General features: G+C 38.1%; 1 protein-coding gene and 1 long non-coding RNA gene across 12 annotated transcripts in view; one reads left to right on the plus strand and one right to left on the minus strand.

The window, feature by feature from the left end:
* LOC127521703 (uncharacterized) overlaps positions 1-14541 on the minus strand; it is a 163083-nt gene extending 148542 nt beyond the window's left edge. For all 10 annotated transcript variants that reach the window (XR_007932449.1, XR_007932443.1, XR_007932448.1 and 7 more), the window contains exon 1: positions 14419-14541. This is a non-coding gene — a long non-coding RNA (uncharacterized LOC127521703). The remainder of the gene's footprint in view (positions 1-14418) is intronic.
* Positions 14275-16065, plus strand: part of glis3 (GLIS family zinc finger 3) — a 34690-nt gene continuing 32899 nt past the window's right edge. The window contains exons 1-2 of one of the 2 annotated variants that reach the window (XM_051911076.1): positions 14275-14505; positions 15332-15661. In XM_051911076.1, the coding sequence (XP_051767036.1) occupies positions 15388-15661 (274 nt within the window). In that variant the 5' untranslated portion in view covers positions 14275-14505; positions 15332-15387. Of the gene's footprint in view, positions 14506-15331; positions 15671-16065 lie in introns of both variants that reach the window. The other variant, XM_051911075.1, reaches the window with a different exon arrangement.

Genomic DNA, 16065 nt, shown 5'->3' on the forward strand with positions numbered 1-16065 from the left:
AACCTGGGTGTGCTCTTTGATACCAATCTTTCATTTGAAGGCCATGTTACTAGCATCTGTAAAACCGCATTCTTCCATCTTAAAAATATATCTAAACTACGACATATGCTCTCAATGAAAAATGCAGAACAGTTAGTTCATGCGTTCATGACCTCAAGGCTAGATTACTGTAACGCTCTACTGGGTGGTTGTTCTGCTCGCCTGATAAATAAACTACAGCTCGTACAAAATGCAGCAGCTAGAGTTCTTACTAGAACCAGGAAGTATGACCATATTAGCCCAGTTCTGTCAACACTGCATTGGCTTCCTGTTAAACATCGTATAGATTTTAAAATCTTGCTAATTACTTACAAAGCACTAAATGGTTTAGCTCCCCAGTACCTGAGCGAGCTCCTAATTCATTATAGTCCTTCACGTCTATTGCGATCTCAGAATTCAGGCCAGCTGATAATACCTAGAATATCAAAATCAACTGCAGGTGGTAGATCCTTCTCCTATTTGGCACCTAAACTCTGGAACAATCTTCCTAGCATTGTTCGGGAAGCAGACACACTCTGTCAGTTTAAATCTAGACTAAAAACGCATCTCTTTAACCTGGCATACACATAACACATTACCAATTTATATTTCCAAATCCGTTAAAGGATTATTAGGCTGCATAAATTAGGTCAGCCGGAACCGGGAACACTTCCTATAACACCTGATGTACTCGTTACATCAGAAGAAGAATGGCATCTACGCTAATATTAGTCTTTCTGTTTATCCCGAGGTTCACCGTAGTCAACCGGATCCGGGCCGTATCCAGGTGAGACCAAGGACCTGCACCTTGACACGACCACAACGCAGCCCTGAAGTATCAGCAGAGATTGAGTCAACTAGATCATCCACTGTGAAGGCCTCATCGACACGACAGCCACGACACAGTTCCTCAACAACCGTCCATACCGGCGTGATGAATACGATCCTCAATTGGATGGAACTGAAATAAATACTTTTAATGTTGCGATCCTATTGGACTTATGATAGCAACCTGAATTGTAACAAAGCACTGTTGGCCAGAGGAGAACTGGAACCCCGACTAAGCCTGGTTTCTCCCAAGGTTTTTTTCTCCATTTTAACACCAATTTGCCACTTGTCTGCCACCTGATGTCACCTGATGGAGTTTGGGTTCCTTGCCGCTGTCGCCTCTGGCTTGCTTAGTTGGGGACACTTGACTTGACATTTTGATATTCAACAGTGCTTTTGATCTGCCTGCATTGACACTATTCTTTAAGAGCTGCTGTGCAGTCAAACAATGTACCAGTTATCAATGTAAAGCTGCTTTGACGCAATCTACATTGTAAAAAGCGCTATATAAATAAAGGTGACTTGACATGATGTTTTAAAGAAGCGCTTCTCGACTAGTTTTGCTTCAGGATTCACACAATCAAGTTGCAACGAACATCTAAATACTGAAGTACTAAAATGGTTTAACATCCCATTTTTGTTTTAAGAAATTATGTTTTAAGAATCACGTTTGATTAGGTTGGGAAGAAGTCCATATTATAAAAATACTGGAAGCAAATGATTTGTCAGTGTTATTTTTCCATCATTGTTATACTATTGTAGTTTTTATTAATATTTTTATATTCTTGGTTAAAGTTTTAGTAATTCTGTTGTGTGTTTTTGACACTTCTATTAGTTTTTTTTTTTAAAATATGTCTGTTGAGTTTTTATTAATATTTATTTCAGTTTTAGTTATTTTAGTAAGAGATTTAGTTTAGAAATCTTGCCTTTGCAACTAACTACTTGTATATTTGTAAGTTTTCAAGTGACAAAAATGTTTTTCCGTTATGGTTTTGGCTTCAGTTTTAGTTAACTATAATAATAACCCTGCCTTGATTAGATGCTTCTGATGTGGACAGAACACCATAATAAAATACTGGCAAAGCAAAAGAAATGATGTTTCATCTGATTGTGAAGAGAGAAAGAGATTTAACATTCAGTTCTCGCTGCTAAACTATAGTTTTAGAACAGAACAAGTGATTGGCTGACTCATTAGACCTGATGATGTCACTAAAACAGCCATACTTGGCCTTTGCATGAGTGTACTTATGGCTTCATTAGGAGTATTGTTGTGTACCTTCGCCACCCACCGGCAACCATTTATATGCTGGCCTGGGAAGTGATTCAAACAGGCGAGTCCCTGCGTTCGGAGGGGTGACGCGTCCTCAGGTAGAGTCCCCGTGGATAGGGTGGCCACATTAATGGCCATCTGCTCAGAGAGACCCAGTCAACGGTTCTTTAATGAAGACGAATGTGAGGAGGGCCGGACCAGGAGGCGGTCGGCAGGGGTCTAATGACACACCTTCAGCTGCTAACCTGCCACCCCGCTGTGACTGATGGAGAGAAACACTCACAGACTCCTCCAGATCCACTCCAGTGACCGGCAACACGACACAAGAGCACACGCATCACACCGCAAAAATCAGTGAGTTTGTGCTTAAAGAGGACCTTGATTATGATTTGACTTTTTCAACTTTAGTTAGTGTTTAATGTTGCTGTTTGAGCATAAACAACATCTGGAAAGTTACAACACTCAAAGTTCAATGCAAAGGGAGATATTTTCTTTTACAGAAATCGCAACAAACGGCTGGTAGGGACTACAACGAGCTTCTTCCCGGGTTGGTGACATCGCAAACCCTAAAATTTACACAAACCCCGCCCCCGAGAACACACAACAAAGGGGGTGGGGCCATGTTGGGCTGCTTTAGAAAAGAGGAAGAGTTGTTGTAGTAGAGTGTTGTTGACATGCCGTCATTTTACGCCGGACTGCTTCACAAACGAGGGTCAATTCAACACAAAAGATTAACATGACGGCACATGCTAGTGGATGAGTTGAATCAACTCCACAGCAACTACATAAATTTATCCACTAACCATTCAGAAACGTCTAAAAGTTGTAACTTCTTCCTGAGTCTCTCCATCAGTGTCGACTCCGGTTTGAACAATGTAAGGCTGAACATCGTCGTCATTTTGGCTGTGTGAGATTCTCCAGCTTTGTTGTTGTCGAGCGACCGAAGCGCGAGCTGTTAAAGCTCCGCCCTCTTCTGGAAAGGGGGCCGGGAGCAGCAGCTCATTTGCATTTAAAGGGACACACACAAAAACGGTGTGTTTTTGCTCACACCCAAATAGGGGCAAATTTGACAAGCTATAATAAATGATCTGTGGGGGATTTTGAGCTGAAACTTCACAGACACATTCTGGAGACACCAGAGACTTATATTACATCTTGTGAAAGGGACATTATAGGTCCACTTTAAAACAAGAACAAATATCTTGTTTTCCAGTACACGTATCTGAAGATTCTTAAATCAAGATACATGACTGAAAAACAAGTAAACAAGGTAAAAATACTGAGGAAGAACATCATTTTATGCAGTATAATGATGATGATGTGTGTGTATCAGCGCAACAGACACCTCACAAACACACACAAACAGAAGTTTATCACATCAGCTCAAAAGAGCTCCGACAGTAAAGCGGTCAGTTGTTAACAGTGTTGCTTTCAATGCTTTTAATTAGAAAACATGAGTAACAACCCTGGAGGAGCAGGAGAGGACCTGAAAGAACACACACACACACACACACACACACATCTGCTCGCTTCAAAATTATACTTTATTGGGTTCATGAAAACTGTGCTGACATATTTTATTGGATTTTGAAGAACTATGTTGACACGCTGAATTTCACAGGAAGTTTAATGCGAGTTTTGTGCAACGGCGGCGCTCGCAAACACAGTTTTCCCAGGGTCGATTCTCCGCTCTCGCCGCCACAATAAAAAGCAAACAAAACATAATCAAATCACATACTTTGATCAATCGCCATGCTCCTCAAAATCAAATAGCCATAAATAACTCAAAATAGCAGTTCCATGACACGTTTTAGGATGAAAAATGAGCAGAATAAAGACACACATCATGATCTTTCAGTCTCTCTGCGGCCTTTAGTCACGATTTCAGAGGGTCAAAAGGTCAGAAACAGTCTGTTGCATTTGTATTAGACAGTGTTAATTTTGACAGCAAATTTTGATTTAGTTTTAGTCATTTGACGAAAATGCCATTTAGTTTTAGTCATATTTTAGTCGTCTGAATTGTTTTAGTTTTAGGAAAAAACTGAATTTGTGTTATTTTAGTATCATTGAGGTACTATTATAGTTTTTGTTTTATAGAATTTTCTTTCATTGTAATTTTATTCAAAAGTCTTATAGTTTTTAAATGTCTATATATACATTTATAGTCTATATATTTTTATATAGGCTATATAAAATAGTCTATAGTTTTTATATTCTATATATTTTTATTAGGGGTTCCAGCACATAGCGCTATTGTATCAGTACTCTCCCCTAAAAGTGATCGGTCAGACCAAACCGTAAGTCGTAGAGACTTGAAACTTTGAGAGCTGGTAGTACTCACACCATCTACAACGTCAGCAAGGCTCACCCTGATCGGCCTGACGGGGGCGCTACAGCAGTGAAAAGTACAAAATGGCTCATAACTCCTGAACCGTTAGGCGTAGGCTTGCGGATTCGCTCGTCTGTGAAATTTTCAGGTATTTTGGATTTTTTTGAAAAAACTATTTTTGCGAACTAGTCCTAGGTTTTTGGCCCGATCGGAACCAAACCAGTGCAATTAGATTCTCCGAAGTCTAATTGTCAATATTTATAATAAAAAGTTGAAATTTCGATTCACGGTCGCTAATCGACGTCAAAACGTTCGAAGTGAGCGGAGCCACTTTTACTAAATTGGCTATAACTCGTGAACGAAATGAGATATTTTCACCAAACTTGGTACACATGAGTATGAGCTCAATCTGAGGTCACAGTTTAAAAAATCACAGCGATTAGACACTTGGTGGCGCTATAACATGAAAAACATGAAAACAGCTATAACTATACAACCGTTAGTCCGATCGACTTAAAACTCAGCATGCAGTGTCTTTGTCCAAGTTGCCATGACTGTCTATGAGGACACTGGCGTATCTCGAAAAACATGGCCGCCATCGGCCAATGAAATTTGAGAACCTGTTAGACAAGGTTAACGGAGGCCGATCGGAATGATACTCATTATGGGTCATCAGTACAATGCCCTGAAGGAGCCTGAGAAGTTTCGAGACAGCGCCACCTAGTGGTAAAATTAAATTTTCAAATGCTTATAACTTTGGGTGTGGTCGACTTATTTTTACGGGAGTCATGTCCTTAGACTCCTGAAACCTTGCCGAGTCCAACAATACCAAACATGCTAGGTTTCGGCTTATGGTTTGTGCAACATTGTGATTTAGCGCTTAAACTTTTGCTTATATCTTCTATACCGTTATTCCAGTTGAGACGAAACCACTGTAGTAACCACGGAGCCATAGTTTGTTAACTAAATGCCGAAATGTCAAAATTTTGATAGGAAGTGGCAAAAAAATCCAATCAAAGTCACTCATGGGTATTTTTTTATGCTCTATAAGTGTCTATAACTTCAAAACGAAATATATTTTTTATTTTTATAGATATTTTCACCAAATTTGACACACATATGTATGGACACACTCTGAGGACACCCAAAAAAACTGGTGGAGATTGGGCAATAGGTGGCACTATAACTTTAAAAACCATATTTTTTCCTTACTAAATTGCCTGTATTGGTTGTAAATGGTCTTTTCCATCTATCATCTAAGTGCTTACATGCTTGCTAAATAAAATATAATACCTTTTATGTGCTTATAAGCCTTAAAGTGCTTGAACCCCGATAACTGCTGCTCGCAGCTATATTTATTTTTTATTTCTGTTTTAATTAGTACATGTTAAGATAAAGCTTAGGAACTAGACAAAATAAAATAAATTTAAGTTTTTTTTATATATATTTGCTTTTTTTAATTTTAGTTCACATTTATTTTATTTCAAGTAATAAAGTTGTTTATGGTTTTAGTTAACTATAATAACCCTGATACTAGTAAAATCTGTATATTGAACAATATGTCAAATAATGTTCTTAGTCTTTCCTTTCTGTGACGGGGAATCCCAGACAGAAGCTACAGTAGTTTACTATGAATTAAATGGAAATTAAATTAAATACAGTGTATTGTGCAACCAAAATAGCAAAAATGACCAAGAAAAAAACTCATATGTAATGCTTCACTAAAAATTATAAACAAGCCAGAAATACACCATGACTCTTATTTTGAAATGTCTGCGCTTTACTATTGCAGTTGCAGGCTGCTCAGTCAAGTTCAGATGAGGGAGATAAAATATGCGTTCTTACAACCGTCGAAACACTAAAGCAGTTGAAGCAAATGTGCCGTAATGTGTCGAGGCTTCGAAACAATCTGACACCCGTCTTCACGTTGACCCCTAGTGGTCAGAACAGTTTAAATGCAACAAACCTCAGGCCAAACATGCATAAAAACACCTTTTACAAATCTATTGCAAAAGTTTTACTGAAAGTAAAATCTATCAAATGCAATTAACTAATTATCTAATAAGATTAAATATAGAGTGTCTGTATAATATGTGTTCTTTTATCAATTTTCATGGCTTGTTTTCTTTGTTCCATGGCTCAAGCTAAACAGGCAAAAAAGAAATTAATAACTACTATTATTCATTTTAAGTATTCTAATGTCTTTTTTTAAACATTTAAACATCTACAAATGTATAAAACTGATCAGAGATCTGGTAAAATCATAGAGTAAAGCCCATAGACACTTGTTCAATAGTTCTCAGTGAATCTGCATGATTCATAGGTTCACTTTATCATCGCCCTCTACTGGTGAACCATTGAAATTTCGAACTGTTTCGAAACGTTTCGAAACAGTGATGACGTAATGAAGCCTCGTTTACTGAAATCACGTGACTTTGGCAGTTTGATACACGCTCCGAATCACTGATTCGAAACAAAAGATTCATAAAGCTTCGGAGCTTCATGAAGCAGTGTTTCGAAATCGGCCATCACTATCTAAAACATATTACCATATAAACATCGTAAAGTAAATGATCAATGCTAGTTAATAAGCAGTCGCTTATTGGGATGTTGCCGCGGGTTGTTTTTCATGTCCGCGGGTTGAAGCGACCCCAATAACATGATATTTAGCCCTTGGATTGCTAATTTTATCAGGGGAACCACGGCAAAAAAACAAAAAAAAAAAACACGAATTTTACCCCAGGGGACGCGATTTTTACCGGGAGACACAATTAGGCTAGTTTTGATTACCAATTAGGCGGGGTTTGTTGTGAAAACCTGGCAACCCTGTTCAGTTCTGGCTGGATCTCTTCCATTTTCATTTTGTTTTTATTGGTTGGCAAAAAAGACAGAAAAGTAGATTTTTGTCAAAGTTTTTGGCATTCAAAACTGTTTTTTATTTAGTTATCATCTAGTTTTTGTCAGTGAAACCCTATTTCAGGGTTATTATTGATAACGAAAACTTAATCCATAAAATGATGCAATGTTGAAATTCTTGTGTGAACGGGCCTTTAGTCTCTTTCTCTGTCGCGGTCCGTGACATTCACACGGTGTGTGACATTATCCAGCAGAAATTAGTTCCTGGAGCCGTTAAAACGAGGGCCGCGCTCTCGATTAATCACAGGAGAGTTTCCTCTCGCTGTCTCTCGAGCATTATATTCATGCAGAAACCTTTAGATGCAGCACAAGGATCTGAGAGGTCAATGAAAGCACCTTCATCTCTATGTCTCTGACTTATTGAAAAAGGGCTCTTCATAAACACCCATTGCTGCTCCTGTATAATGTGTTTGAATACATGCCTACTGAATGCCTTAATGTAAATGATGACAGCAATAATTCCTGCTCTCTGATGACTCCCTTCGAGTTTGACATTAATCATAACGGGTCATACGCTGAAAGACTACACTTCAATAGCAGCTGTCATGTGTGCATGAGTAGAGCTGCTATTACAAAACATCTTTGTCATGAAACACACATAGATTGACATGGTGATTTGATGGTTTTTTTAAGTATGGAAATGGATTGTGAACAATAATAACACCCTGCTGTTTCTTGCCCTCTTTCAGCACGAGTCTGTGTCTGTTCTTCTACTGCCCTCTGCTGGAGAAACAACCACCAAATCACATGCTTTCAAATGTTAATAAAAGGAAGATATTTGATTAGGATCAGTTAAAAATGAAGCTTCTTTATTGCCATCAGTGGTTCCACAAAGAACTTTTAACATCCATGGAATCTTTAGATTCTTAGTTTTTTTAAATGTTATTCACACTAAGATAAAAAATGGCTCTTAAAAACTGATTACTAAAAGTTTCTCTGGGGAACCAAACATTGTTCTTCTATAGCATCGCTGTGAAATCCCTTATTTTTAACAGTAGTTCTCTTTGTTTCAGTTCTGTGAAAAACCTTGTGCAACTGTAGAACAGTACTAAACATTCTACATTATAATGGCTAAATAATGCAATTAAAAGTGCAATTATATAATGGCTTGATAATGCAATGCTTTCGCATTGATAATTTTGAGAATAATTTTTTGGTGCTGATGTTTTGTTTAGGCCATTTTATATTTGCACCCACCAAAAGTAGTGAAAGCCTTTCTATTTTGTATTTTATTTGTTTTATTTATTTTTATTATTATTATTATTTGTGAATTTGAGGTATTATTAGCAGATAAGTGCTCATTTAATTTAAGCATTAAATTAAGGTCAGTATTATTTTAGTATATATTAATATAGCTTTTATTTTGATTTTTTCTGTTTTCATTTAAATTTTAGTTAAAGTTTTAGTAATTTTGTTTTGTAATTTTGCCATTTGGTGCCATTTTCCATTTTTTTATATTTCTATTTTTATTTCAGTTTTAGTACTTCAACATGAACTTATGTTATTTTAGTTAGCTGCCATTGCATTTAAGTTTTTCAACTAATATTTATATTGTGCAAATGTTTAGTAAAACAGTGCTAAACATTGCAACATTTTAGTATTATAATGGCTAAATAATGCAATTAAAAATGCAATTATATATTAACATTAAAATGGCTTAATAGTGCAATGCTTTCACATGTCATTGATAATTTTGAGAATAATTTTGATATATTGTCTAGACCATTTTATATTTGCACCTACCAAAAATAGTGAAAGCCTTTCTATTTTGTATTTTATTTTATTTAAATTTATTTTAGTTATTTATTTATTTATTTATTTATTGTGAATTTAGTAAAGTATTATTAGTAAATAAGTGCTCATTTAATTTAAGCATTAAATTAAGGCCAGTGTTATTTTAGTATATATTAATATAGCTTTTATTTTGATCTTTTCTGTGTTCATTTTAATTTTAGTTAAAGTTTTAGCAATTTTGTTTTATGCTTTTGTCATTTGTAGATATTTGCCGTTTTTTTATATTTCTATTTTTATTTCAGTTTTAGTACTTCAACATGAACTTATATTATAAGAGTTAGTTGCCATTGCATTTAAGTTAGTTCAACTAATATTTATATTTTATTTTATTTCAGCTTTATTTCAATTAACTTTCACAATAGCAACACTGGTATCGGCCCATATTGGTCAACCACAACAGTAGTTATAATAAAATCCTTTCAAAAGTCTCGTTGCACTGTTTGACAATCCAGTCTCAGCGCTGCATTAGTGTGAACAGATTATTATAAAGCAAAACACAAACCCCCTAATTAGAACACAATGAATCCACAGAGCCTCAGCGCCGGTTATGAGTCACTAACTCGGTAAACACATTTTTCACATCTTACAGCTTCACAGTAATTGCGTGTCATTTCTGCCCCATGATTTCCACTAGAGGCCAGCATTTAATTCACATTTGGTCACCCTGAACACACAGAGACCGGCCTCAATGCATCCAGACCATCAGCATCTCATGTAATAATACAGGGCTTTTATTAGACGTCGCATGTTGTTCTCGCGTTCGCTCAAGTCTCCTGTAGAATAAACAAGCATGTTGCCATGAGAACAAGCAGCAGAACTCACAGTGCAAACACTCAAAGTGCCAGTGAAAGTGCAGCACAATGAAGTCTGGAGTCTGAAAACACGCATCGGTGCAAATCCAGATCAGTCCGACTTAGGGAACAAATAGAAAAGTTTAAGAATTGGTCACTGAAAAACTTCAAGACTCTGAGTGACTCGATAACACTTCACAATTACATTTCATTTGTTAAGTGCATGAACTAACAATGAACAATACTTCTACAGCATTTATTGATCTTAGTTAATGTTAATCACAGCATTTACTAATGTTAACATACAACTTTTGATGCATTAGTTAATGCACTGTGAACATGAACAAACAATTAATAAATATTTTTACTAGGTAACATTAACAAAGATAAATGCATGTCTTAGTTTATGTTAGCTAATTCATTAACAAATGAGACATTATTGTAAAGTGTTTCCAATTCATTTTGATGCTTTTTTTATTACAAAAAATTGTAGAAGCAGTAGTTCATTTTGTTTCAGTTCTGTGAAAAACAGTGCTAAACTTTGCAACATTTTAGTATTATAATGGCTAAATAATGCAATGATTTCACATGCACTCTTATTTTTTCTACCCAAGACCTAGGTTGAGCATTTTGGGTCATTTTTTGGGTTATTTTTCCAGCATTTGAGTAGTTTTTGTGTTACCCAGATCCTGGGTCGGACATAACAACCCAGCGTTTGGGTAGATTTTATGTTACCCAGCTCCTGGGTCAGACGTAACAACCCAGTGTTTGGGTAGTTTTTATGTTACCCAGCTCCTGGGTCAGACGTAACAACCCAGTGTTTGGGTAGTTTTTGTGTTACCAGATCCTGGGTCAGACGTAACAACCCAGTGTTTGGGTAGATTTTATGTTACCCAGCTCCTGGGTCAGACGTAACAACCCAGTGTTTGGGTAGTTTTTATGTTACCCAGCTCCTGGGTCAGACGTAACAACCCAGTGTTTGGGTAGTTTTTGTGTTACCAGATCCTGGGTCAGACGTAACAACCCAGTGTTTGGGTAGATTTTATGTTACCCAGCTCCTGGGTCAGACGTAACAACCCAGTGTTTGGGTAGTTTTTGTGTTACCAGATCCTGGGTCAGACGTAACAACCCAGTGTTTGGGTAGTTTTTGTGTTACCCAGATCCTGGGTCGGATGTAACAACCCAGTGTTTGGGTAGATTTTATGTTACCCAGCTCCTGGGTCAGACGTAACAACCCAGTGTTTGGGTAGTTTTTGTGTTACCCAGCTCCTGGGTCAGATGTAACAACCCAGCGTTTGGGTAGTTTTTGTTTTACCCAGCTCCTGGGTCAGACGTAACAACCCAGTGTTTGGGTAGTTTTTGTGTTACCCAGCTCCTGGGTCAGATGTAACAACCCAGCGTTTGGGTAGTTTTTGTGTTACCCAGCTCCTGGGTCAGATGTAACAACCCAGCGTTTGGGTAGTTTTTGTGTTACCCAGCTCCTGGGTCAGATGTAACAACCCAGCGTTTGGGTAGTTTTTGTGTTACCCAGCTCCTGGGTCAGATGTAACAACCCAGTGTTTGGGTAGTTTTTGTGTTACCCAGATCCTGGGTCAGACGTAACAACCCAGTGTTTGGGTAGTTTTTGTGTTACCCAGATCCTGGGTCGGATGTAACAACCCAGTGTTTGGGTAGATTTTATGTTACCCAGCTCCTGGGTCAGACGTAACAACCCAGTGTTTGGGTAGTTTTTGTGTTACCCAGATCCTGAGTCAGACGTAACAACCCAGTGTTTGGGTAGTTTTTGTGTTACCCAGATCCTGGGTCAGACGTAACAACCCAGTGTTTGGGTAGTTTTTGTGTTACCCAGCTCCTGGGTCAGACGTAACAACCCAGTGTTTGGGTAGTTTTTGTGTTACCCAGCTCCTGGGTCAGATGTAACAACCCAGTGTTTGGGTAGTTTTTGTGTTACCCAGCTCCTGGGTCAGATGTAACAACCCAGCGTTTGGGTAGTTTTTGTGTTACCCAGCTCCTGGGACAGATGTAACAACCCAGCGTTTGGGTAGTTTTTGTGTTACCCAGCTCCTGGGTCAGATGTAACAACCCAGTGTTTGGGTAGTTTTTGTGTTACCCAGATCCTGGGTCGGACATAACAACCCAGTGTTTGGGTAGTTTTTGTGTTACCCAGATCCTGGGTCGGACGTAACAACCCAGTGTTTGGGTAGTTTTTGTGTTACCAAATCCTGGGTCGGACGTAACAACCCAGCGTTTGGGTAGATTTTGTGTTACCCAGCTCCTGGGTCAGATGTAACAACCCAGCGTTTGGGTAGTTTTTGTGTTACCCAGCTCCTGGGTCAGACGTAACAACCCAGCGTTTGGGTAGTTTTTGTGTTACCTAGCTCCTGGGTCAGATGTAACAACCCAGTGTTTGGGTAGTTTTTGTGTTACCAAATCCTGGGTCGGACGTAACAACCCAGCGTTTGGGTAGTTTTTGTGTTACCCAGCTCCTGGGTCAGATGTAACAACCCAGTGTTTGGGTAGTTTTTGTGTTACCCAGCTCCTGGGTCAGACGTAACAACCCAGCGTTTGGGTAGTTTTTGTGTTACCTAGCTCCTGGGTCAGATGTAACAACCCAGTGTTTGGGTAGTTTTTGTGTTACCCAGATCCTGGGTCGGACATAACAACCCAGCGTTTGGGTAGTTTTTGTGTTACCCAGCTCCTGGGTCAGACGTAACAACCCAGCGTTTGGGTAGTTTTTGTGTTACCTAGCTCCTGGGTCAGATGTAACAACCCAGTGTTTGGGTAGTTTTTGTGTTACCAAATCCTGGGTCGGACGTAACAACCCAGCGTTTGGGTAGTTTTTGTGTTACCCAGCTCCTGGGTCAGATGTAACAACCCAGTGTTTGGGTAGTTTTTGTGTTACCCAGCTCCTGGGTCAGACGTAACAACCCAGCGTTTGGGTAGTTTTTGTGTTACCTAGCTCCTGGGTCAGATGTAACAACCCAGTGTTTGGGTAGTTTTTGTGTTACCCAGATCCTGGGTCGGACGTAACAACCCAGCGTTTGGGTAGTTTTTGTGTTACTCAGATCCTGGGTCAGATGTAATAACACAGGTGTTGAGTTATTTATTGCAGGTTTTATACGCCCTCTTCAGGAGAGAGCAGTGCAGCTCCATCAAATTGGTGCATGTCTTCAGTAAAATACAGGTTTGTGTACATTTTATTTGTTATTGTTCTGTATATCGTTTAATTTTATGCAAAGCAACATACGGTGGCGTGATGTGAGTCACCTAAACGAGTGTTGCGTCTTTCTTTTCGCGTGATGGAAACGCCTGATGCCCTTTATGATTTTATTCAAAAAGATACAGAATATAAATACTTGGGATGTTAAAATATGTTCTCAGATTTGTACACTGATTATTTATGGACAGGTCATGGAGTCAGTCACAGCATTTTTTCGGCTGAAGTTATCAGTTCCCCCGCCGAACACGAGTCATCTCCGCATGAGATCCAGCGCCGTTACGGGTGAAACAGGACAACAGAGACTGATCGATTACACTTGAATAACTTCTAAATGTTTAATTTTTACTTCTAACATTTGTTAAACGAGCTTCGATGTAGGCAATATGTATTAAAAATGATGCTATACTATAAAATATGATCGAAAATAAAGGAATTATTATGCAAACCAGTGGTTTTGTGGAGTATTTAAAAAAAAGTTTAGAGGATTTAAGTTAATCCGTAAATATTAATTCATGTATGAAGTAAAAGGAGGCTAGTATTATAGTAAAAATGAAACAACCCATTATGCTGGGTTAAATAAACAACCCAATTTGCTGGGTAAAATTAACCCAACATGTGTTCTGTCCTATATTTACCCAGCCCAGTTGGGTTGTTTTTAACCCAGTGTTTTTTAGAGTGTGACATTGGTAATTTTTAGCTAATGCATTAACAAATGAGACCTTATTGTAAAGTGTTTGCAATTCATTTTGATGCTTTTTTTATTACGCTACAATAAATTGCAGAAGCATTTCAATGACTGTCATGAGCAATTCAAGCCACAAGGTCACCTGTGAACTATGCATTACAAAACTATTCAAAACTGATAAAGGAGAACAAATATCATTAAAATCAGTCTATTTTAACTATGTTATGCATTGCATGAATGTTAAACTACATGAAGCAAACTCTTCCCAAAAGTTATTAAACAAGTTACAGTATACACCTGTTTAATTATTGCTAATAAATAACGCGTGTGGATCTCAAACGAATCCAAATATGGTCTTTAAAAAGCGTGCCATGATGTAATGCTGCCAAACATTCACATTAGGGAAGTTTTGTGGGGCAAAAGGGCAAAATGAGGCTGATCTAACCCGCCCATGACAACCATCACCAACCCACACACAAACAGCGGCGGCAGCAGCTCACGATCACATTCACTCACTCAACATGAAAACAAACGCGCTTTAAACACTTTAAAAACTCTGAAACTCACCGAGATCGAGCCCCGATGACGTCACCGCGGCAGAAGATCGACTGAACTGGTTTATTTCATAAATCTGTCATGAGGAGACTTTAACAGGTGAGTTTACCGACACCGAGTGACGTTAGACTGACGTGTTTCATCAAGAACTGTAAAGTCTGTCGATCTCATTTTAATTAAATTTAATTAAATGAGATCATACATTTCAAATTATTTTGCGCGCGAAGAGTGACGGTTGAAGTTTTGATGCCTTCAGGGACAAACATGATTCGTGAAAACGCGGTTTCGGTTTGTCATCAAAATGCGTTTATTGTACATTATTAATTTTATTAGTCTATTTCTAATGATGTAAGACAATTAATCGTAATAAATGTAATAACATTTATTGCAAACCGAACAGCTTATATGACGAAAAATCTTCAATACTATTGGCCTGTAGTCTCACTGTTAACATTAAAAATATTCATCTGATTTTTCACAATTATTTTTTGATGTTGTTTAGTTAATCCCGAGCGTTAAAACATCAACTACTACTTATCCAAAAGTCACTTGTAAGTTAACTTTGCTGTAGTTCACGTACAAGTACAATGATGGTAATACCATGGTACATTTAGATACGTTTTGACCTTCTGAGGTAAAGTTATTGTAATGAACTATTCCTTCGTAAATAAAACAGATTACTGAAGTAGGGGAAATACTATCTCAGTTTTTCTACTTGTGTACTTGTCGTTGCTTTGTAATTGATTGTGACATTTCCAGCCATTTTTTGTTTCTATACCAACATTTCTGATCTGACCTTTAAAAATTACTTATGTAACCTAATGTAAACAATGTTTTGACTAGGATAAAAGTTGTCTGTTTAGATTTAGGCCACATTTTCAGGTAACCTGGCCAAACGTTTGAAATCTGACTTCATGTTCATCAGGTGACCTGAAGGCTGAAGATGATGTTTTGCGTCGACCCATCGGAGCAGTGACAGACATGAACGGGAAAGGCTGTAATCTGATGGTTTCTCCCTCCAGTATGGCTCAGGTACCTCAGCTGAGGATCCACACGGGTCACTCCTCTTCCCCATCACTCCATCCCGACACCACATCTGGAAACTCGGCCCTTCTTCCCGCGCTGAGTCTCCGCCGGCAGGTGCTGACTAATGGGAAGTTGGGCTTTCCGCAGTCATCACGACATCAAGCTCCGTCGCTTTCACTCCCAGCATCCTCTTCCAAACAATCTGTTCGACCCAGCTGCACGGACAATGGTACGAAAGGTAATAAAACAAGAATAAACATCTCAGGTTTAAATGTCCTGCCGTGTTCAATGGCTTGAAAGTATAGAAACTTGTTTACTTTTTATCTCACAGTTCAGACTTTTTTCTCATAATTGCGAGTTTATTTATCTTAATTGCAAGATACAAACTGTTAATTGAAAGCTTACACCTCTCGTTTTTTTTTTGTTTCCACCACAGAATAAAAAAATAAAGGTAATTGCAGTTTTTTCATCTCACTTTCAATTGAGAGTTTACATCTTTTTTTCTTTGAATTTTGAGTTTACGCCTCTCGATGGTTTCCGCAACAGAATAAAAAAGGTAATTGTGACTTTTTTACCTCACAGTTCAGATTTTTTTTCCTCATATTTCAAACCTCTACGCACCTCCATTGGCTA

This window comes from Ctenopharyngodon idella, chromosome 10 (assembly GCF_019924925.1).
Source record: "Ctenopharyngodon idella isolate HZGC_01 chromosome 10, HZGC01, whole genome shotgun sequence".
In the NCBI taxonomy this organism is placed as follows: Eukaryota; Metazoa; Chordata; class Actinopteri; order Cypriniformes; family Xenocyprididae; genus Ctenopharyngodon; species Ctenopharyngodon idella.